This window comes from Symphalangus syndactylus, chromosome 5 (assembly GCF_028878055.3).
Source record: "Symphalangus syndactylus isolate Jambi chromosome 5, NHGRI_mSymSyn1-v2.1_pri, whole genome shotgun sequence".
Lineage (NCBI taxonomy): Eukaryota > Metazoa > Chordata > Mammalia > Primates > Hylobatidae > Symphalangus > Symphalangus syndactylus.
In genome coordinates, this window is record NC_072427.2 from 115542748 (window position 1) to 115566809 (window position 24062).

The following is a 24062-nucleotide window of genomic DNA, read 5'->3' on the forward strand; positions in this document are numbered from 1 at the left end:
GAGGATACAGAACTAGGCAAAGCAGTTTTATTGTGCCGAGCTATCTTATTCAAAAGAGAACTAGTATTCTGAAATTACATAGTATGAATTTCTTAACATATTCTTGTAAAATAATCTTTTTTATAGCCATCTAGACTATCTTTTATAGAAAGATATATATATATCTAAAATATAGATACAGTCATCTAGACATTTTTCTCTGTGAAAAATATATCTAATACTAGAGAATAATTAATAAAGGGTTACCCCCAAAACACTAACGCAGCCTAGATGACTGGCCTAGGTTACGTGATAAAATCTACAATAAGTAAGTCATATTTTGAATTACATATGACAAACCTCTAGCCTGTGAACAAAATTTCCAATTTTTAAAAACAAGGAACTTTAACAGCCTATGTGATACATATATTTTAAGTTTTTTTTCCCTCTTCATCTGTAAGAAATAGCTTGATTTCCAGATGTGAACTCGATGAGTGTAAGCTTTGGTGGTGATAATGAACAAAAAGTAAACGAAAGGAATAAAGTAGTAGGTAGACTTGGCCAACATCCTTTTTTAATGGGAACTCTTGTTAATTATATTAGAAGGTACTCTAAATATGATTTTGTAGGGAGACAGAAGAATATCCTATGTAAAATGGTGCTGTTCAGTAAGCTAGGAGGATTCAGAATCATACTGCAATAATTTGGATATTCTTTATTCTCAAAAGGGAAAATAAACTAGGCACAGTGATGTGCACACGTAGTCACAGCTACTTGGGAGGGTGAGGCAGGAGGACTGCTTAAGCCTCGGAGTTTGAGGCCAGTTGGGGCAACACAGTGAGACCAAAAAATAAAAAATAAAAAAAAACAGAAAGGGAAAATTAAATGTTGAAAAACAGGCTTTCTTTCTCAGAACTGGGTTTTATTAAATGGCTTGGCTTAAACGCCAAGCCACTCATAACTTCACATCAAATAAGGGCCTAATTAACCATAGGTCAAAAATTATTAGCATCATTTTATGATTAAAATTTGGAAGTACTACCTATTAATTTATTTAAGAAAATTAGATGGAGAGTACCTAATATGTTATAGTCACATATCTCCAAAAATTTAAAATATTGATATGAATTCATGGAACCTCTGCTGTGTTATTAAAGAATTCTACAGAATTCCTTAATTTCAAGCCTATCTTACACCCCTGAAATGGTATGCGGTTTTAAATACATAAAGGCAAGCAGCTGTTCAAAAGATTTATCTTTTTGGGGAGGGAGTATGTGGAAATTAAAGGAATAGAAAGGTATAAAACACAATTGTAACAGAATACATAAACTGTTACGATTTCGCATATTCTTTATGCTATAGTACCACGTGTTTCTTTTGTCACTGAGGGATCAAGAAACAAAATTGTTCTAAGAGCAGAATTATTATAGTATTACCACATTTGCAGTTGTTGTTCTAATTTCGAAAAATCACTGTGTTTTAGCTGTAAATCCATTTGAAGTTTCAGAGATTATGACAGAGTAACCCAAGAATGACAAAGAAGTCTCTCACCCCAAGTCATAATCAAATCAAAATCGAAGGGTGAGGGCAACTCAGGGCAAAAAATAAATGTTGGGCTTTAATAATATGTCAGTCTTCTGTTAATTTTCTACAAATGATTAAAAAAATTAACACATTTCAAATTTGGAAAATATCGCCATTTGTGAAATAATTGTATTATGATGCAAATTCATTTACATTGAAATTTCAGGGATATGTTAGCGATTATCAGCAAGTTGTTAAAGAATTCTATCCTGAGAATCTCATTAGATAGTGATGCAAACTACAGTTATCATTCTGAGAACAAAGGGATCTTGAATGAGTAATCAATAGCAACTGGCAGAAAATGAGACATTAATTATGATCCTCTCTAGTGTTTTGTCTAAGACAAGATTTCATTAAATGCTTTGTGCAACCTGAATAGTTCCAAGTCATTATGAACACTTTGGACAATATATTAATTTGGGGGAGGAAGAAGGGGGGAAACAGAAAAACAAAGTGAAAGAAAACCTGAGATGATTCTAATCCTTTCCTAGGTCAATCAAAAACCACCAGCCACCACTAGCCAACTGTTACATTGGTTGTTTTACAAAACCCAAATTTTATAATCTCAATATATCCTCTTGAAAACTTAATAAATATTGTCTATACTTAAAGTGTCATGCAAGTTTGAGAAGATAATGACATTCATCCATCAAATGTATCCTGCCAACGAAATCAGTCCAATCTTTAAAAAAAATTTTTTTTTTTGAGATGGAGTCTTTCTCTGTCGCCCAGGATGGAGTGCAACGGCATGATCTCGGCTCACTGCGGTCTCTGCCTCCCAGGTTCAAGCAATTCTCCTGCTCACTGCAGCCTCCGCCTCCTGGGTTCAAGCAATTCTCCTGTCTCAGCCTCCCGAGTAACTGGGACTACAGGTGTGCACCATCATGCTCGACTAATTTTTTTTGTATTTCTAGTAGAGATGGGGTTTCACTACGCTGGCCAGGCTGGTCTTGAACTCCTGACCTATTGATCTGCCCACCTCAGCCTCCCAAAGTGCTGGGATTACAGGCATGAGTCCCGTGCCCAGTCAATCAGCCCAATCTTTCTAGCTCAAAAAAAGAAAATAAACTACGCATGTAATATTACAGTGCTAAAACGTGACAATCTAGCAGTTTCAGTTTCCTAATCTTCTTTAATTATTAGTTGCAATAGGAAATTTTACCATCTTAATTTTTCTTTTTCACTAATTTTTTTTTTTTCTCAACTTCCCTCCCAAATCTTTTATCAGCCAATGAGAAGATATCACAGTAGAGAGATCCAGGATGTAGATCAATACAGACAGACTTCTTAGAGATAAAAGAAATATGAAGAGAACAAGCTAAATGTCATTTTAATATATGCAATATTTAAATAATTACAAATATGCAATAAGAATGACTTTCCTTTAGGAATGTATAGGCTTCCATAAAAAGTCCAACTTCCAAAAATGCTATAGGGGATTTTTTGAAAGCAGTCTTATGAGGTTAGTAGTGAGCATACTCTAAGCATGTCTACTTCAAAGTGAGTAGTTTTTCTGAATGTCTGAATTTATAACTCTCTTATTAAAAAGGGTTAACTGAATGTTTTCCTGTGTGTTACCGGTATGCCTCTGTGCCTTTTCTTTAATGAATACAAAGAAGCCAGCTGTGTGACGTACCAACATTAGAAGAATAGGAGATGAAATCTTATTTCTCTTTGGTATTCGTGGAAATGGTGTTATGTAGTACTACTATTTTCAGAAGAGTTCTAATACTTTGAAGCCACTCTTTTTCTCTTTAATACTAGCTTTAACATGGAGTAACTAAGTATCCTCTCTTCTTAATTCCTTGTATTTTCATAAGTATAATTAAGAGTAAAAAAAAAAACCCAATATAGCATTAGGCATATAGTTAGGCATGCTATACTTTATAGAATGAAATATTACATACTGGACATCTTCAAAACATTAAACTTCTTAGTTTAGAACATTTCATATACACAAAAGTAGGAAAAAAAGTACGATTAACCTTCATGTACCTATCACCCAGCTTTGACAGCTGTCAACATTCTGTTGTTCCTGCTTCATTTGTTCTGCCATCTCCTACCCCTTGTTACATGCTCCAAAATTGACAATAATCCCTTATCATGTAATAGCCAGTATGTAGTCACCTCTTTTTTCTGTTTTGAGATGGCATCAAATCTCTACCTATTATTTAATAGGCTCTTTTCTCCTGAAATAAGTTTATGAAAGAATAAATGGACTTTCTGAAACTGCTTCCAAAGAGCACTAACTATCATCAAAAGTATAACCATCAATTTTCATGGAGAGAACAGAAATAAAGAAACAATGAATGCAGCCTGGGCAACATGGCAAAACCCCATCTCTACCTAAAAAATATAAACATTAGCCGACTGTGGTGGCACATGCCTGTAGTCCCAGGAGGCTGCAGTGAATTACCCAAACCTGGGAGGTGGAGGCTGCAGTGAGCTGTGATCACACCACTGCACTCCACCCTGGGTGACAGAGCGAGATCCTGTTTCACAAAGTAAATAAATAAGTAAATAAAATAAAAATATAAGAATGAATGAAGTTTTTTCCCTGCCAAGAAGGCCCTGCATAATCCAACTCTCTCTCTCTCTATGGCCTTTTAACAAAAATAGGACATTAAAAGTGTCTATTGACTGGGCACGGTGGCTCACGCCTGTAATCCCAACAGTGTGGGAGGTTGAGGCAGGTGGATCACCAGAGGTCAGGAGTTCGAGAGCAGCCTGGCCAACATGGTGAAACCCCGTCTCTACCAAAAATACAAAAAGTTATCCAGGTGTGATGGGGGGCACCTGTAATTCCAGCTACTCAGGAGACTGCGGCAGGAGAGCTGCTTGAACCTGGGAGGCAGAGGTTGCAGGGAGCCGAGATCATGCCATTGTACTCCAACCTGGGTGACAAGAGCGAGACTCCATCTCAAAAGAAAAAAAAAAGTGTCTATTGCCTGATACTCCAAGATCAGACTTTCTTTCCACAAAACAATTTATTTACCTATGTTCCAAACAACCCACAAAACGCACATCACTCTGCAGGCATCTGATGGCTTGTCAGCCTTACTTATATACTCTTTCCTAGATCACATGGTTCAGATTCAAACAACATTTTCTCAATGCCTACTGTGTGCCAACTAGTGTGCATGTATGTCCCTTTCACACGCTACCTTATGAGTCAATCATCTCTGGATAGCTTCCACATCAATCCAAGAGCTAGTCTTACGTCTTCTTAATCTTCGTGACTCCAACAATTCCCTAAATCACCAATCTACTCCTCAAAGGAGGACTAGATTGTTAGCCCTGGAAACCACTTGACTTGTGAAATCTGTAAGTCCAATATTCAACTCTTTGACATAACCTCCTGTTCTTGTAGTGCCATCATTCCCTTATTACTTATTGCACCTGTTCTTTCACTGCATAACAACCAATATCTTGACCTTTTTTCCAGTCACAAAGTTTAATCATGGCTTCATTACCTTCCTTTGAAACCTGGTCTATTACTTCATCCACTCTCTTATCACTACATCAATTATCTTATCCTTCTAATATTTACCAGCTATGAAATCTTGGGTGAATTATATAACTTATCGAGGCTTCAGGTTCCTCAACTATCAAATGGGAAGAATAATAATAACAGATGCAACAGCAGCAACAATATCACCATTTGAGTACTGCGGAGACCAAATGAAATTATGCTTATAGGGTCAAGTGACTGATACATGCTAGTTATTATGTAGTATCATCATTGTTAACCTAGCTAACTGGCCTGCAATCCTGATCACTATATTGATTCAACCATTTGCTGTCTGTGCTTATACATGTAGTTTGCTGGGTAGTATTAGAATAAAAGCTGAAGCACATACACAACCATATAGGTTAGTGTCAACAATAATTTCTGGTCACCAACCTCAGATGGATCATCAACACCATTTGGAAAGCTCTAGAGAGCACTAGAAAGCTCATGGAATTGAGGAACATTTTAAGGTCTTCTATTTCTTTTTCTTTAGAGACAGGGTCTCATTCTGTCACCTAGGCTGGAGTGCAAGTACGATTATAGCTCACTGCAACCTTGAACTCCTGGGCTCAAACAATCCTCCTGCCTCAGCCTCCAAAAGAGTGGGAATACAGGCATGCAACACCATGCCCCTTTTAAGGTCTTTCATTTCAATCACACAATAGGTACTGTAAGCTATCATAAAATTCCAGTAAAGTGGATGTCTACCCTCTGCTTGGAAACATCCAGTGAGAGGAAAGTTATTTATCTACCAAGGTTTAACATTCTATGCCATTAACAGCTCAACATGTGACAATATTTCTTTTTTAAAATTAAGCTGAAATCTGGAATGCTTAATTTCTACCTATTGTCCAACTTTTTAACCTTCAAAGTTATAGAAAAGTCGAATTATGCTTCAAACACTTAAAAGATGCTCTTCATGTTACTTGAGTAACTAACTTCTTAGTTCTCTGAATGAGTTGGTTTACTTATGCCTGATCTGAAACACGTTTGCTCAGAATAGAATACAGTATCAACTTTCTTGTTCTAAATATTATGTTTCTAATAATTCTGCCCAAGACTGAGGCTACTATTAGGTTTGTTGTTACATAAACAAAGATCAAAATTGCTGTTTAAAACAACTAGTTTTAATTAATACTGTTGGGAAACAGCAGGCCAGTGTAATCATGTCACAAAGTGGAAATGATCTTGTTCTTGACATTACCATAGAACATAAGTCTAGAAGGGACTGGAAACTTGTTAATTCACTGTACTTAAACCTTTTGTCATGAAGACAAAAACTGTAGAAGCCTTAGGTAACCTTACAGAGTTGTAGGAATTCTTTTTTTTAAGAGACAAGATCTCGCTCTGTCACCCAGGCTGGAGTGAAGCAGCATGATCACAGCTCACTGTAACCTCAAACTCCTGGGCTCAAGTGATACCCCTTAATCACTTGAGTGATCAGCTTCCTGAGTAGCTAGGACTACAGGTGCACACCACCACTTGCAGCTAATTTTTAAATTTTTTTGTAGAGATGGGAATCTTGCTAAGTTGCCCAGGCAATTTGAACTCCTGGCCTCAAACAATCCTCCTGCCTCAGCCTGGAATGCTTTATAGATCCTGGATATCAGTCCTTTGTTAAATATGTTTTGCAAATACTGAACTTCTAGACTGAGGCTTACCGATTTACTTTTAACCTATGTCTTTTGATAAGCAGAAGTCTTTTAGTTTTTGTTTTGTTTTCTTCCCATAAAGAGACAGGGTCTTGCTACGTTGCCCAGGCTGGCCTTGAAATCTATAACCCAATTTAGGAAGAACTAACATCTAAGTGACAGTAAGCCTTCCAACAGATGTTTGAGTTTTCACTGTTGAAGCTTTGCCATCTTCTGTTACATTCTTCCCTCAGTATTTCACGCTTTTGGATACTACTATAAGCAGTACTATTCTGTTAATTTTATTTTCTAATTTTCACTGATAGTGTACAGAAATACAATTAATTTTTTAGATTGACTTTGTATCCTGTGATATAGCTAAAAGTACTATTTAGTTTTAGATGTTTTCTTGATGATTCCTTAGGATTTCCTATGTACACAAACACGTCATCAGCAAATTCAACTTATTCCTTTCCAATTTCTATAAACTTATTTATTGTCCTCATACACTGGCCAAAACATAAAATGATGAGAAAAAAATTATTACCATGGTGCTGACATTAGGTGGGAAGCATTTAGTCTTTCATCACTAAGTATTCTGTTAGCCATAGATTTTTTTCATGTTTGTCTTTTATCAAATTGAGGAAACTACCTTCTATTAGCTTGCTGAGAGATTTTATCATGAGTATTCAATTTTGTCAAATATCTTTTCTGTATCTATGGAAATGATCATATTATTTTTCTTCTTGATTCTGTTATAATGTGGTGAACTAAATACATGGATTTTCAAATCTTAAACCAAACTTTCACTTCTGGTACAAACCACACGTGTTGTTTGAGTATTACTGGGATGTTGCTCACCTGATAAAAAGAGCTGAGAAATATTCACTCCTCCTCTGTTTTCTAAACTAACTTGTATAAAATTGGTATTTTTTTTTCCTAAGCATTTGAAAGAATTAATCATTTTGAAAGGAGCCATACGACCCTTATGTTTTCTTTGTGGGAAGGTTTTTGATATGAATTTACATTCATTAATAGATATACAGGCCGGGTGCAGTGGCTCACGCCTGTAATTCCAGCACTTTGAGAGGCCGAGGCGGGGAGATCATAAGGTCAGGGGTTTGAGACCTGCCTGGCCAATATGGTGAAACCCCGTCTCTACTAAAAATACAAAAATTAGCTGGGTGTGGTGGCAGGCACCCGTAGTCCCAGCTACTCGGGAGGCTGAGGCAGGAGACTTGCTTGAACCTGGGAGGCAGAGGATGTAGTGAGCCGAGATAGCACCACTTCACTCCAGCATGGGCGACAGAGTGAGACTCTGTCTCAAATAAAAAGAAAAAAAGATATACATGTATTCAGATTTTGTTTCAATTTGTCTCCTTTTGGTAAGTATTTTTCAAGAAATTCATTTATTTAATCTAAGTTGTCAAATTTACTAAGTTATAATATTTATTATATTCTTAATGTATATATGATTCATAGCAGTAACCTCTCTTTCATTCCTGATACTGGTAATTTGTGTTCTTGTTCTCTTCTCCTTCCCCTTGTGTTAACTGGTCTAGCTAGGGGTTAACCTTATGATTTATTTCAAATAGCCAAATTTTGGTTTTGTTAGTTTTTTCTATTACATTGATTTCTGCTCTTATTTGTAGTATTTCCTTCTATTTATTTTGGGTTTACTTTGTGTTTCTTTTTCTAGCTAAGTTCTTAGGGCAGAACCTTGGTCATTCACTGTACATCTTTCCTAGTACAAGCTTTCAAAAGTATACTTTCCTTCAAGGCACTGGTTTAGATGCACCAACACATTTTGTTATGTCACATTTTCATTATTATTGAGTTAGAAATATCTTCTGAATTTCCTGTGGTTTCTTTTTAAAACGATGGGTCATTTAAACATGTTGCTTAATTTCTGAACATCTGGTGTTTTTCTAGATATCTTACTGACATCGGTTTTTGAGACAGAGTCTTGCTCTGTTGCCCAGGCTGGAGTGCAGCAGTGCAATAACAGTGCACTGCAGCCTCGAACTCCTGGGCTCAAGCAATCCTCCCGCCACCACACCCGACTAGCTTTTTTTTTTTTTCTTTTTAATTTTAATAGAGACAGAGTCTAACTATGCTGCTCAGTCTGGTCTTGAACTCCTGGGCTCAAGTGATCCTCCTGAATCGGCCTTCCAAAGGGCTGGGGTTACAGGCATGAGTCACCACACCCAGTCTTACTGACTTCTAATACAACTTGGCTTTTTTACTAAACTTGTATTTTAGATTCAGAGGTAGTACATGTTCAGCCTTGTTATATAGGTAAACTCATGTCGGGGAGGTTTGTTGTACAGGTTATTTCATCACCCAAGAAGTACGCCTGGCACCCAATAGTTATTTTTTCTGATCCTCTCCCTCCTCCCACCCTCTACCTTCAAGGAGGCCCCCGTGTCTATAGTTGCCTTCTTTGTGTCCCTGAGTTCTCATCAGACTTCTTATTTAAGTCTTTTGTGTCCAGAGAACATACTTTGTATAGTTTCAAACTTTTCCAATTTACTGACACTAGTTTTATGGACCAGCATATGATTCCAGTCTGTCAGTGTAATGTGTGCCCCTGAAAGGAATTTATGTTCTTCAGTTGTTGTATGCAGGGTCCTATACATATCATTTAGGTCAAGGTTGTCGATAGTTAATTTTGTTCTACATCTTTACTAAGTTTTTTGTCTAGTTATTCTGCAAACTGCTAAGACAGAATTATTCAATTTTTCAAGTACGATTGTCAATTTGTTTATCTCTCTCTTTTATTCTATCAATTTTTGTTTTGCTTCATTTTGAAGCTTTCTCATTAGGCGTATACACATTTGTCATTGTTATGTCTTTCTGATGTATCAACTCTTTAAGTATTTTATTATTATAAATGTCTGTATATGAGATTGGGTATAACAGGAAAAAAGAGCAAGGAAAAACCAAATGGTATAAGCTTATCTCCAAACAACTAAGAGTTAAGTAAGGTACAGTTTTTAAAGTTGTCATTTTCTCAAGCGTATAATATCTGAACTCAGATGAAACCACACTTTCTGAAAAAAAAACGAAGACCCTGCCATCTTCTCCATTTAAACACTGAGAGAAAAACTTATCAAACTACTTGAGTAAATACTTGCTTAAGAGGTATAAATGAAAAACTTTGTTATACTGATAAAAGGACTTTTCACTTAACTGTGGTAGTTTTTAAAGTGATATACCTATTGTTAATAAAGAGGCTGGCTTCTATGCTCTGTGTTTGATCAATAAAAAAAATTTAATTGCAGAATGATCTATCAGTGTTTCCAGTAATACTGCGACATGAGTTTCCTTTTAATGGCTCATCAGTTAATGTGATTGCTGTGAATGTAATATGAGGACACTCATTTAGCAACATATTATTACATCATCTTAACATGAAGTAAAGCCCATCAGGCATTATTAAATTAGTCTGAATTTTGCAGTATGTCAACAGCATTTTATGTACATTAATAGCAGAGTTAATGCTCCTTGGGGGATTCTGTTGAAGAAAAATGGTTTTAATGTGGTGTTTGGGTATAATTTTGGAGTCACTATTTATATTTCCTTGGATTTTTTTTGTCGCTTATGAATAGGTAAGACAAAATGGCAGCCAGTTAGTTAAAGTGTACTTTTTGTCCCTCCTCTGACTCATTATAATAAATACTGTCTGGAATACATGTTTTTCTTTGAATAGTTTATCCTTGCTGCAGAATAATCTTTCCACTCTGCTGAATTTTGGGCTTCCTCTCCGGGGCTCACGAACTGCTTCTACGAATTCTTAAAAAAAAAGGCATCTTTCTCTCATTTGAATATCTTTAAATCTTGCATATAGCAATACTGTTATTTTGTATCAAACATTCTAGTAGCCTTGTTCTTCTCTTTTCCATAGGCCTTTCTGATCTCTCCAAAATGTTTATAAACTGTTTGCTAAACAGTAATCATATAGTTTCCTCTAAGGATAACTCCTATTGACTTATACAGAGCAGTTGGCATATATAGAGGAGTTGGGTTTCTTAAAGCATGAACTCTAGTCCATGTGAATCAAAATCACCTGGATATTTGTTAAAAATTTAAATTCCCTCTGGGAGTGGTGGCTCTTGCCTGTAATCACGGCACTTTGTCAGGATGAGGCAGGAAAATTGCTTGAGCCTAGGAATTTGAGATCAGCCTAGGCAGTATAGTGAGACCCCATCTCTAAAAAAAAAAAAAAAAAAAATTATATATATAAAATTAGCAGGGCATGGCAGGTGCGTGCCTGTAGTCCCAGCTACTCAGGGAAGTATATGAAGACCCAAATTACCTTTTGGTACATGGGCCACATGAATTTGGAAATTTAATATTATGTATTTATTTTTTGAAATGTTTTCACAAGCCCATACACTTTAACTTTCAGAGACCTACTACATAGGTGGAAGCAGAAACTGCTTATCTTATCTTTCAGATGAAGAAATCAATGCAGAGATGAGACTTGAACCTAGGTCTCTTGACTCTAAACCTTATATCCCTTCAGCCCAGGAGGTCTTGTGAGCGCCACTGTACTCCAGCCTGTGTGACAGAGTGAAACCCTGCCTCAAAAAAAAAAAAAAAAAAAATTTAATTCCCTGTCTCCTTCTCAAACAAATAAAAATGAAGGAAGGTAATAAGGGCACGGAATTGAAATCTGATGGATTCCTATGCTGAAGTATAGTCATATAGTCAAAACACTCAAGCATGAGTTTAGGTTTACCACTTGCTAGATATGTAGCCTTAAGCATAATACCTTAGGAGAACCTCTGTTTACTAATCTGCAAAATGAGTTGTTGTTAAAAGAATTAAATGTGATTATGTTTAGTTCAATGGTTGGTTCAGTTAGTGCTCAGCAAATGGTAGCAAATGTTATTAGAGTGCTACACATTTAGGTTTAAAATAAATGTCTTTTGATATGATAATTAAATGTGGTAGAAATGCACATTAATCCTTGGTAAAAACTGTTAAGATTCACCTTTGCAAAACTGGACAATTACATTAATAGAACTTATTGCTGGCTCTAACTAAACAGCAATACCTTTGCCAAGAGGGTATAAATATGTAAGTGAAAACATTTGAACATAATAAAAACATTAGTATAAGCATGAACTATGATTTAGCTGTGGTCTCAAAAAGCTTATAATAGTGTTTTCTCCCCCCTCAAGTTTAGCAGTAATTAGACCAGTGGCTCTCAAACATTTAAGTCTCTTAAAAATAATATTAAAGATCCAAAATATCTTTTGTTATGTGGCTTACATGAATTGAGAACTTTAAAATTATTTATTTATTTTTTGAAATGTTTTCATAAGCCCATACAGTTTAACCTTCAGAGATCTACTAAGTAGGTAGAAGCAGAAACGGCTAATACTATCTTTCAGATAGAAATCAGTGCAGAGATGGGACTTGAACCTAGGTCTCTTGACTCTAAACCTTCTGTCTTACCCCCCTCAAATGACATTTATGACCTTCTACTGTATGATTCGGAACTGAGAAAAGCACTTTCATATATCTGATAAGTAAACAAATTTGTTATGGTTATAGCTTTGTTTCCAGTTAATCTTATAGTATGAGAATACATATAAGATTCAATACTGCCTAACTAAGCTGCTATCTTAGATTTAAGATGAAGATGAAAAGACTTTTAAGGCCCTGAAGCAGGGTGGCAGACAAGTTAACTTAATGATATGTCACAGAGGCAGTTTGCAGAGCTTATAAGCTTAAACCTACAGGATTCTTTGTAGTTACTTTTATCAATCATTCATTGTCCAAGTGATGTAACTTAGTTTGGTTATTTATTTATTTATTTATTTATTTATTTATTTATTTATTTTTGAGACAGAATCTCCCTCTGTTGCCCAGGCTGGAGTGCAATGGTGCAATCTCAGCTCACTGCAACCCCCGCCTCCTGGGTTCCAGCGATTCTCCTGCCTCAGCTTCCCGAGTAGCTGGAATTACAAGAGCCTGCCACCACGCCCGGCTAATTTGTGTATGCTTAGTAGAGATGGGGTTTCACCATGCTGGCCAGGCTGGTCTCGAACTCCTGACCTCAGGTGATCTTCCCGCCTTAGCCTCCCAAAGTGCTGGGATTACAGGTGTGAGCCACTGTGCCCGGCCACAACTTAGTTTTTAAAATTTTGTTGTACTCTGAAGAGATTCAGAAGAGTGATGGTTAGGTGGCCTACAAAACTCTCAAAATGAGTACTATAGCCAATATCAGAAATTAGATACACAGCCTCCAGTCCAAGTCACTTATGAACTAAAATTCAGACTATGAAATTCAAACAGTAACTTGTATCATAAAAAAGAATGAATTCTGATATCAACTATGAATTGCAGAAATATTACAATCACCAATCCACAGTTGATATGGACCAAAAAAGAGGATATTTTGGTTTTCATCAATGGATACTGCTAAAACTGTACAGAATAAATTGTATATCTTGGTTGGCCTTAAAGCACTGTTACCTTTGAAAAAGGTCAGAAAGGTACCTTAGTGGGGGCTAGATGTTGAATTGCTGCTTTTCTATTTTTTACTGTGATCTGAATAAGCACTTATATTCTTTGGTTCTCTGCAATTTTTAACTAGGCATGAGCGGTATGCTGGTAAGTGTTTAACAACTGTTTAAAAAAATGGAAGCCCTGAATTGTAACATTTTTGAATTTCCACAGTGCAATGTAAATACTTCCTTGATGGCCATTGTTTTATTTGTTTTTATTTATTTTTTTTTAGAGATGCAATCTGGCTACATTGCCCAGGCTGGATTCGTACTACTGAGCTGAAGTGATCCTTCTGCTTTGGCTTTCCAAGTAGCTGGGACTACAGGTATAAACCACAGTGCCCAGCTCATAATAGCCAATTTTAAGATATCAGTGTGATGTCAACCATGCTTGCTAAATTCCTAAAAGTTTAACAGATTCGGCTCTTGTGGGCTAGTAAGAGCTGGTAAGGCACAATACTGGCTATGACACAATGCTAATCTATATATATTTTAAATGACTAGAATAATATAAAGCTAACCATCAACGGAAAATAGAGCAATCATTAGCAACACTATAACTTTAAAAAATCACTTGGATGAAAATAGGGTAAGACTGCCTGGTCTGAAGCCAAGAAATCTGAGTGTTAGTCCAGTAACTACCCCCAACTCTATGATACTTAACAAATCAGTTATTCAGACCATGCCTATTTGCCATCAAGGACATGGGAATATATGATCCGAATTTTTACAATATATTTATTTTCTCTCTCTCTTTCTTCCTTTCCTTCTCCCTTCCTTCTCTTCCCTGCCTCCCTCCCTCCCTCCCTTTCTCTCTCTCTCTCTCTTTTTGAGACAGAGTCTCACTGTCACCCTGGTTGGAGAGCAGTGGTGCAATCATGGGTCACTGCAGCCTTCAACTCCTGGGCTCAAGTGATCCTCCTGCCTCAGCCTCCCAAGCAGCTGAGACTACAGACATGCACCACTACACCTGGCTGATTTTTACATTTTAAGTAGAGACAAGGTCTCACTATGTTGCCCAGGTTGGTCTCAAACTCTTGAGCTCAAGTGATTCTCCTACCTCAGTCTCCCCAAGTATTGGGATTACAGGCGTGAGCCACCGTGGCCAGACTACTACAATACATTATTTTATAATGGGAAGGCATATCACAAAACAGGATGTTATGTAAAACTCTCTTAGAGGCACAATTATGAAATATGTATTAAATGGAGTATTATTAGCATGGCAGTTAAAACTGGCTCACATGCCCATGCCTGAAATTAGGGTGGGCCCTCATGTAGAGCACGCAGATGGCAGAAAACAAATTTAATATGTTCTGCCTTTCCTTTCTATTCTTTTTGGCTTGATTCTGATGGGAATCTGCAGGTGAATTGTGTGTTCAGGATTCTCAGTCTAAAAATATGAGGAAAAAGGCAGAAAAGATGCCCATTAGCAGAAGCACAAAATGCTAGAGAAGGTGGGAGAGCTGAAACAAAGATTCCAGGTCAGGGAGCGTGTGAAGCCTAAAAATTGGTTAGATACGGGATTGAAAACAAAATACTTTCAATACTAATGATCAGTTTGACATTACAGGATATTTAAGCTATGCAGATCAATTATATATTCTTTATGTACCACTAATTATGTTTTCTGTGAGAAAATATGCAAAAAAAATTCTCAGAAATGACAGGCATTTTGGAAAGCAGTAGTTTTGTTTCCAGTTAAAATGGAGGTGGATAATGAAAATCTTTGATGATAAAGACAGCCTGGTAAACTGGGGAACTGAAACGATTTTAAGCAAAGAGAGCAAAAAAACAACATTTAGTTATAAATTAAACAAACAGCAGTGAAATAAATTGGATAATTTCTATCTCATCTATTAATGGAGTCTTTATTTATGTGTTTAAAAACCATCTCATTGCTTTTTTTAATCATTAAACTTACTTGACAGCCTGGTAATCCAGTATCTCTGCTGTACAGGGAAAATGAGCCTCTCTCTGATGTTTTTCCTATAAAACAAAGAAATTAACTTTATATAAAACCCCTCATTTATTGACAATCAAACTTCTAGACTATTCATGATAATTATATTGCAGTTTAAAAATAGAAAGAACAAATTAAAGGATACAATCCAATAATTTATAAAAACTTGCTATCATTTCAGTCAGTCTGAGTCAAATTCTGGGCAGGATGTAGTGACTCATGTCTGTAGTAATGTCAGCACTTTGGGAGGCTGAGGTGGGAGGACTGCTTTAGTCCAGTAGCTCAAGACTAGCATGGGCAATAGTGAAGCCTGTCTCTACAAAAAATAAAAAATTAGCATGGTGATATATGCCTGTATTCCCAGCTACTCAGGAGGCTGAGGTGGGAGGATCACTTGAGCTAAATAAAGTAGCATGTAAATATTTTATTTTCAATGTATAGTATTTTAAAACACATTTAAAAGAATGAAAAAGACATTTATATAGCCAACAATATGATACATGTATCTACTAGTTAGAATGTTTTCCCATGTTTGCTTCAGACTGAACCTTCTTCTTTCTCTCTCAAAAATTAATACAGTATTGGGCCGGGCGCGGTGGCTCACGCCTGCAATCCCAGCACTTTGGGAGGCGAAGGCAGGCGGATCAGGAGGTCAGGAGATCAAGACCATCCTGGCTAACAAAGTAAAACCCTGTCTCTACTAAAAATACAAAATATTAGCCAGGCATGGTGGTACGCGCCTGTAGTCCCAGCTACTCAGGAGGCTGAGGCAGGAGAATCACTGGAAGCCAGGAGGCGGAGGTTGCAGTGAGCCGAGATCACACCACTGCACTCTAGCCTGGGTGACAGAACAAGACTCTGCCTCAAAAAAAAAATTAATACGGTATAGACATAGCTCAAACCACACCTCTGTATAACCATTATCATAATAATGATGTGCATGATTACCATGTATGTTTTGTACTCTTAAATATATATTCATGTTCTCGAACAATATACATTACTGTTTGCATTTAATATATTTAAACAGATGGAATTACATGATATTTATCTTGAAATCTGTATTTCCATATACTATGTTTTTGAGCTATGTTGTTGATAATAGATCCCTAGTTTGAGCATCTTTACTGCTATACAATGTTCCATTATACAAATAAAACCAGTTTATATATTCCCCTACTGATAGTGTTTATATTTTTTTGTCATGAGCAATATTGAAACAAATATCCTTGCACATCTTGTACACACACACACACACACACACACACACATGTCCGTTCCTTCAGGATAGACACAAAGAAGGGAAACTGGTAGATTAAAGGATGCAAACTTTCAGCTTTATAGGCATTGATTGCCTTACTATTTTCAGAAGTCACCACACCCATTTATATTCTTCCCAGCAACATGTAAGAATTCCTGTTGTGGTGGGGGGAGTGACTTATGCCTGCAATCCCAGCACTTTGGGAGGCCAAAGCGGGCGGATAACCTGAGGTCAGGAGTTCACGACCAGCCTGGCCAAAATAGTGAAACCCCATCTCTACTAAAAATACAAAAATTAGCCAAGTGTGGTGGCACGTGCCTGTAATCCCAGCTACTCGAGAAGCTGAGGCAAGAGAATCATTTGAACCCAGGAGGCTGAGGTTGTGGTCAGCCAAGATCATGCCATTGTACTCCAGCCTGGGTGACAGGGTGAGACTCGTCTCAAAAAAAAAAAAAAAAAAAAAAAAAGAAAGAAAAATTCTTATTGTGACTATACCCACTGATACGGTTTGGCTGTGTCCTCACCCAAATCTCACCTTGAATTGTAGATCCCATAATCCCGATGTGTAGTGGGAGGGACCTGGTGGGAGGTAACTGAATCATGGAGGCAGTTACCCCCATGCTGCTGTTCTTGTGATAGTGAGTTCTCATAAGATCTGATGGTTTTATAAGGGGTTTTTCCCCTTTTGCTCGGCACTTCTCCTTGCTGCTGCCATGTGAAGGCGGACATTTTTGCTTCCCCTTCTCCCATGATTGTAAGTTTCCTGAGGTCTCCCCAGCCATGTTGAACTGTGAGTCAATTAAACCTCTTTCCTTTATAAATTACAGTCTTGAGTTATGTCTTTATTAGTAGCGTGAGAACGGACTAATATACCCACAGTTCAAAACTTTCATGGCCAAGTATCAGTAACAGTATGGGCCAGTTCTTAAGGGAGAATGGATGTTAAGTCTCACAGCGTTAACAATTAACAGTAGGGTACTCACTCATTTGTATTCAATATACTGTGAATTTGCAAATGTGGTATTTTTTTTTTCTTTTTTTTTTTTTTTTATTATACTTTAGGGCTTTAGGGTACAAGTGCACAATGTGCAGGTTTGTTACATATGTATCCATGTGCCATGTTGATTTCCTGCACCCATTAACTCGTCATTTAGCATTAGGTGTATCTCCTAATGCTGTCCCTCCCCCCTCCCCCTACCCCACAACAGTCCCCGGAGCGTGATGTTCCCCTTCCTGTGTCCATGAGTTCTCATTGTTCAATTCCCACCTATGAGTGAGAACATGCGGTGTTTGGTTTTTTGTCCTTGCGATAGTTTACTGAGAATGATCAACTGCAAATGTGGTATTTTTGAGGCTCAGTAACTAAGGCCCCCAAACATGGTGCTTTGATATGCTGGATTGAAGCAGCAGCCTCAAGGTCTCTCTAAGTCATGCCCTCTCCACCAGACCCCTCCCCATAATCTTCTGTTTTTTTGCAAAGCACAGAATGAAGTTGTTCTCTGAAATTCTCTATCTATTTAGAAACCGGACCTGCCAAAGAAGAACACAATTACCCTCCCTGAGTTTCAATAATTCCTTCTATACCAGTCATTCTAAGTTGGCATTTCCCTTCAGTCTCTGCCATCTTCTTGTTACAAGAGGATTTCTGATCCACTTTGATTAGATGCAGGGAAGGCTGTGTATGTCAGAATTGCAAGTGTACAATCCTTCAATGGTTTTATTTTTGTAGTAACTGGTTTTATTGAATTAATTAATTCATTTATTTTGAGACAAGGTCTCGCTCTGTCGCACAGGCTAGAGCACAGTTACATAATTATAGCTCACTGCAGCCTCCAACTCCTGGGCTCAAGCAATCCTCCCACCTCAGCCTCCCAAGCAGCTGGGACTATAGGCGTTTGCCAACACGCCTAATTTTTTAAAATTTCATTTTTAGTAGAGACAGGGTCTCACAGTATGGCCTAGGCTGGTCTCAAACTCCTGGGCTCAAGCGAGCCTCCTACCTCGGCCTTCCAAAATGTTGTTACGGTATGAGCTACCATGGTGGCCTAGCATTATTATTACAAGGATTATTTTGCATATCTAAAGGGTTAATAGATGTCAGATTTAGAGTTGTAAAACTTCTATGTCAATTAGTCAGCATGACATGTAACTTTAATGAAAATGATACTAGTCTATCTATTTCTAAGGCTTTTAAAAATAATTACGTATCATATCAATAAACAATTTTGAACATCCTATTCACGTGTAGAGTTTTTTTTAATTAGTGAACTACATGTTTTATTTATTATTATTTTTTTGAGACGGAGTCTCACTCTGTCACCCAGGCTTGAGTGCAATGGCATGGTCTCAGCTCACTGCAACCTCCACCTCCTGGGTTCGAGTGATTCTCCTGCCTCAGCCTCCCAAGTAGCTGGGGCTACAGGCGTGTGCCACCACACCCAGCAAATTTTTGTATTATCAGTCGAGATGGGGTTTCACTATGTTGGCCAGGCTGGTCTCGAACTCCTGACCTCGTGATCTGCCCACCTCAGCCTCCCAAAGTGCTGGGATTACAGGCGTGAGCCACCACACTCAATCACAAGTTAACACTGTGTTGTATTTTGACTCAAATGTCCTAGTAAGAACTCTTAAAAAAAAAAGTTGAAGTGGAAAAAGGAACAAGGTTAAAGGTGAATATTAGCTCTGTTTTTAATAATGTACAGCTTTTAAATACAATCTTAGTTATCTGTGTCGAGGCTACCCATATGATAGATCATTTTAAAAAACCTAAAGTTTTAAACTTACTTTCCTGTGCTTATTAAAATTCCTAAAATTCCTTATCCTTTCATAAAGGACATTGCATTCAGAGAGAATGAAAACTAATTTAACATAAGCTGAAGATGTTACAAAGTAAAAGTTTCTTCTGAAATGAAAGTTGATAGCTTATTTTCAAAATGATACTCAAATAAGATTTTGAAATGTAAATATATTTTTATTTCACCTTTCATTTATTAGAAACTAGTTATTTTCTTAAGGACTTATAAGTTTGAGTATCCTTGAAATAAAATAATGCATACTCAGTGTAAGACTTAGGAGGCATTCATTTTTAATTCTTTCAAAATTACTTTTCACAAGAACTATTTTCATGAATTAAAATTAATCATATACATTATCTTTGTTTAATCTCAGGCATCTGACAAAAATCTCTGGCTACTGTATTAAGGGTTTCTACCAACTTTTTTTTTTTAACATAAATATACACAAATGAAGTATAGACAATTTTAACCAGTCAACTTCAGCTGAAAACAGTTTAAGAACTACTGGTAATGTAACATATATCTAATTTTCCTTGAAGCACCTATGAAAAAATTATTACAAAGAATTCTCTTGGATAGTCTAATACAGGATTTTTACTAGACCTTTGTGTTGCAGGGGTGTGGGTGTGTATAGGTATGGGTGTGTGCACATGTGCATGGGCCTCTTGGGCGGACTTCTGAGAATCATGATTATAAATGTACAAAACAAAATGTAAGTATTTTAATGTACAATGACATGTAATCATCAAAATGTTCTTTTAAAAATCTCACATTTCCTGTAATTTATTAACAAAAAGATTTAGCAGCAGGACTATTAATAATTTGAAAGCATAAATAACAGTTTAAGATATCTGCAACAATTGTGGCCGGGCGCGGTGGCTCAAGCCTGTAATCCCAGCACTTTGGGAGGCCGAGGCGGGCGGATCACGAGGTCAGGAGATCGAGACCATCCTGGCTAACACAGTGAAACCCCATCTCTACTAAAAATACAAAAAATTAGCCGGACGTGTTGGCGGGCGCCTGTAGTCCCAGCTACTTGGGAGGCTGAGGCAGGAGAATGGCATGAACCCGGGAGGCGGAGCTTGCAGTGAGCCGAGATCGCGCCATTGCACTCCCGCCTGGGAGACAGAGCAAGACTCCGTCTCAAAAAAAAAAAAAAAAAAAAAAAAAAAAAGATATCTGCAACAATTATGATATGAAAATATCTATTGTTCTACTGTGACAAAAACTGTAGGTACTGTCTGGACTATTTTGCTATCCTTATTCAAAATGGAAGGCCATGCTAAATTTCACTTAGAGATTGGTAAAAATAAAGATGACAATTTTTTCCCATTCAAGTTCACTGATTTTCCTTCTGCCCTGGGATTCTCTGGACTCCAGGTTAAGAAACCCAACTCTAGTAGAATAGCAACATATTATTGGAAAATATACAATAATAATACATTTATATGTATATTAAACCATCAGACACATAACTTGTGTGCAAAGGTATTTTAAGTAGCTAAACTTATATGGTTTACATTAACCAGATTCAGCATTTTCTGACCTAACCTAAAAATTGCTCAAGAAATGGTAATTTTGACTAATTTATACAGTATTTAAAACATTTATTCAAGAAACAGCAAATGACTGAAGTTCAAGAAATTATTTTCTCGAGACACATAAACTTAGTTACCCTAACAAATATTCTCAGACTTAAAAAAACAGTTATCTTGCTCTCTACCACTAATATACTTAAGTTATAACCTTTCAATGCTTACAGAAATACAAACTAATGCTATTCTTTTGACATAAGATACAATCGGCAGTCAAATTGAAGGTGGGAGTGGATAGGCACAGTTCTACATTCCCAATTCTCCCCATCTCAATTACAAATATCCAAACATTGACTAGACAGAAGAATCTAAGATCCATACATTCCATCAAACATTTATGGGCTAGTCACTGACAGATGAAGAGGTTAGGAGATGAGGAAGACACAAGCTTCTGGCCGGGTGCCGTGGCTCATGCCTGTAATCCCAGCACTTAGGGAGGCTGAGGTGGGAGGACTGCTAGAGCTCAGGAGTTCAAGACCAGCCTGGGCAACATAGTGAGACCTGACCTTTATAAAAAATAAAAAAAACTTAGCTGGGCATGATGGTGCATACCTGTAGTCACAGGAGACCGAGGTGGGAGGACTGCTTGAACCTGGGAGTTTGAGGCTGCAGTGAACTATGATCATGCCACTGCATTCCAGCCTAGGAGACAGAGTGAGACCCTGCCTCAAAAAACAAAAAAACAAAACACAAACAAAAAAAAACCCCACAAGCTCTACCCTCAATAGGTACCAAACAATGCAAAAGCTTATAGCCTACTGGATGACCAAGTTTTAGAAGTACTGCTACATTTGTTAGACATTTAGCTCTTTTTAGTGACTGAAATCTAGTATTTGATAATATATATTTACTAAAAATACCACAAAGGTTAGAAGGTGCCTGATATGGTTTGTGTGCCCACCCAAATCTCATCTACAACTGTAGTTTCCATAATCCTCACATGTCATGGGAGGGACCGGGTGGAAGGTAATCGAACCATGGGTGTGGTTACCTCCATGCTGTCCTTATGACGGTGAGTTCTCACGAGATCTGATGGTTTTATAAGGGAATTTTCCCCCTTTGCTCTGCACTTTTCCATGCTGCCACCACGTGAAGAAGGATGTGTTTGCTTCTCCTTCCACCATGATTGTAAGTTTCCTGAGGCCTCTCCAGCCATGCTGAACTGTGAGTCAATTAAACCTCTTTCCTTTAAAAATTACTCAGTCCCAGGTATGTCTTTTTTTTTTTTTTTTTTTTTTTTTTTTTTTATTATACTTTAGGGTTTTAGGGTACATGTGCACAATGTGCAGGTTTGTTACATATGTATCCATGTGCCATGTTGATTTCCTGCACCCATTAATTCGTCATTTAGCATTAGGTGTATCTCCTAATGCTGTCCCTCCCCCCTCCCCCCACCCCACAACAGTCCCCGGAGTGTGATGTTCCCCTTCCTGTGTCCATGAGTTCTCATTGTTCAATTCCCACCTATAAGTGAGAACATGCGGTGTTTGGTTTTTTGTCCTTGCGATAGTTTACTGAGAATGATGTTTTCCAGTTTCATCCATGTCCCTACAAAGGACACGAACTCATCATTTTTTATGGCTGCATAGTATTCCATGGTGTATATGTGCCACATTTTCTTAATCCAGTCTATCGTTGTTGGACATTTGGGTTGGTTCCAACTCTTTGCTATTGTGAATAGTGCCGCAATAAACATACGTGTGCATGTGTCTTTATAGCAGCATGATTTATAGTCCTTTGGGTATATACCCAGTAATGGGATGGCTGGGTCAAATGGTATTTCTAGTTCGAGATCCCTGAGGAATCGCCACACTGACTTCCACAATGGTTGAACTAGTTTACAGTCCCACCAACAGTGTAAAAGTGTTCCTATTTCTCCACATCCTCTCCAGCACCTGTTGTTTCCTGATTTTTTAATGATGGCCATTCTAACTGGTGTGAGATGGTATCTCACTGTGGTTTTGATTTGCATTTCTCTGATGGCCAGTGATGAGGAGCATTTCTTCATGTGTTTTTTGGCTGCATAAATGTCTTCTTTTGAGAAGTGTCTGTTCATGTCCTCTGCCCACTTTTTGATGGGGTTGTTTGTTTTTTTCTTGTAAATTTGTTTGAGTTCATTGTAGATTCTGGATATTAGCCCTTTGTCAGATGAGTAGGTTGCAAAAATTTTCTCCCATTGTGTAGGTTGCCTGTTCACTCTGATGATAGTTTCTTTTGCTGTGCAGAAGCTCTTTAGTTTAATGAGATCCCATTTGTCGATTTTGGCTTTTGTTGCCATTGCTTTTGGTGTTTTAGACATGAAGTCCTTGCCCACGCCTATGTCCTGAATGGTATTGCCTAGGTTTTCTTGTAGGATTTTAATGGTTTTAGGTCTAACATATAAGTCTTTAATCCATCTTGAATTAATTTTTGTATAAGGTGTAAGGAAGGGATCCAGTTGCAGCTTTCTACATATGGCTAGCCAGTTTTCCCAGCACCATTTATTAAATAGGGAATCCTTTCCCCATTTCTTGTTTTTGTCAGGTTTGTCAAAGATCAGATAGTTGTAGCTATGCGGCATCATTTCTGAGGGCTCTGTTCTGTTCCATTGATCTATGTCTCTGTTGTGGTACCAGTACCATGCTGTTTTGGTTACTGTAGCCTTGTAGTATAATTTAAAGTCAGGTAGCGTGATGCCTCCAGCTTTGTTCTTTTGGCTTAGGATTGACTTGGAGATGCGGGCTCTTTTTTGGTTCCATATGAACTTTAAAGTAGTTTTTTCCAATTCTGTGAAGAAAGTCATTGGTAGCTTGATGGGGATGGCATTGAATTTATAAATTACCTTGGGCAGTATGGCCATTTTCACGATATTGATTCTTCCAACCCATGAGCATGGAATGTTCTTCCATTTGTTTGTATCCTCTTTTATTTCATTGAGCAGTGGTTTGTAGTTCTCCTTGAAGAGGTCCTTCACATCCCTGGTAAGTTGGATTCCTAGGTATTTTATTCTCTTTGAAGTAATTGTGAATGGGACTTCACTCATGATTTGGCTCTCTGTTTGTCTGTTATTGGTGTACAAGAATGCTTGTGATTTTTGTACATTAATTTTGTATCCTGAGACTTTGCTGAAGTTGCTAATCAGCTTAAGGAGATTTTGGGCTGAGACAATGGGGTTTTCTAGATATACAATCATGTCATCTGCAAACAGGGACAATTTGACTTCCTCTTTTCCTAATTGAATAC

At 37.4% G+C, this 24062-nt stretch overlaps 1 protein-coding gene across 15 annotated transcripts in view; it reads right to left on the reverse strand.

Moving 5' to 3' along the window:
* TCF12 (transcription factor 12) overlaps positions 1-24062 on the reverse strand; it is a 382270-nt gene that overhangs the window by 110873 nt on the left and 247335 nt on the right. For all 15 annotated transcript variants that reach the window (XM_063639405.1, XM_063639407.1, XM_063639402.1 and 12 more), the window contains one exon: positions 15151-15215. In XM_063639405.1, the coding sequence (XP_063495475.1) occupies positions 15151-15215 (65 nt within the window). The remainder of the gene's footprint in view (positions 1-15150; positions 15216-24062) is intronic.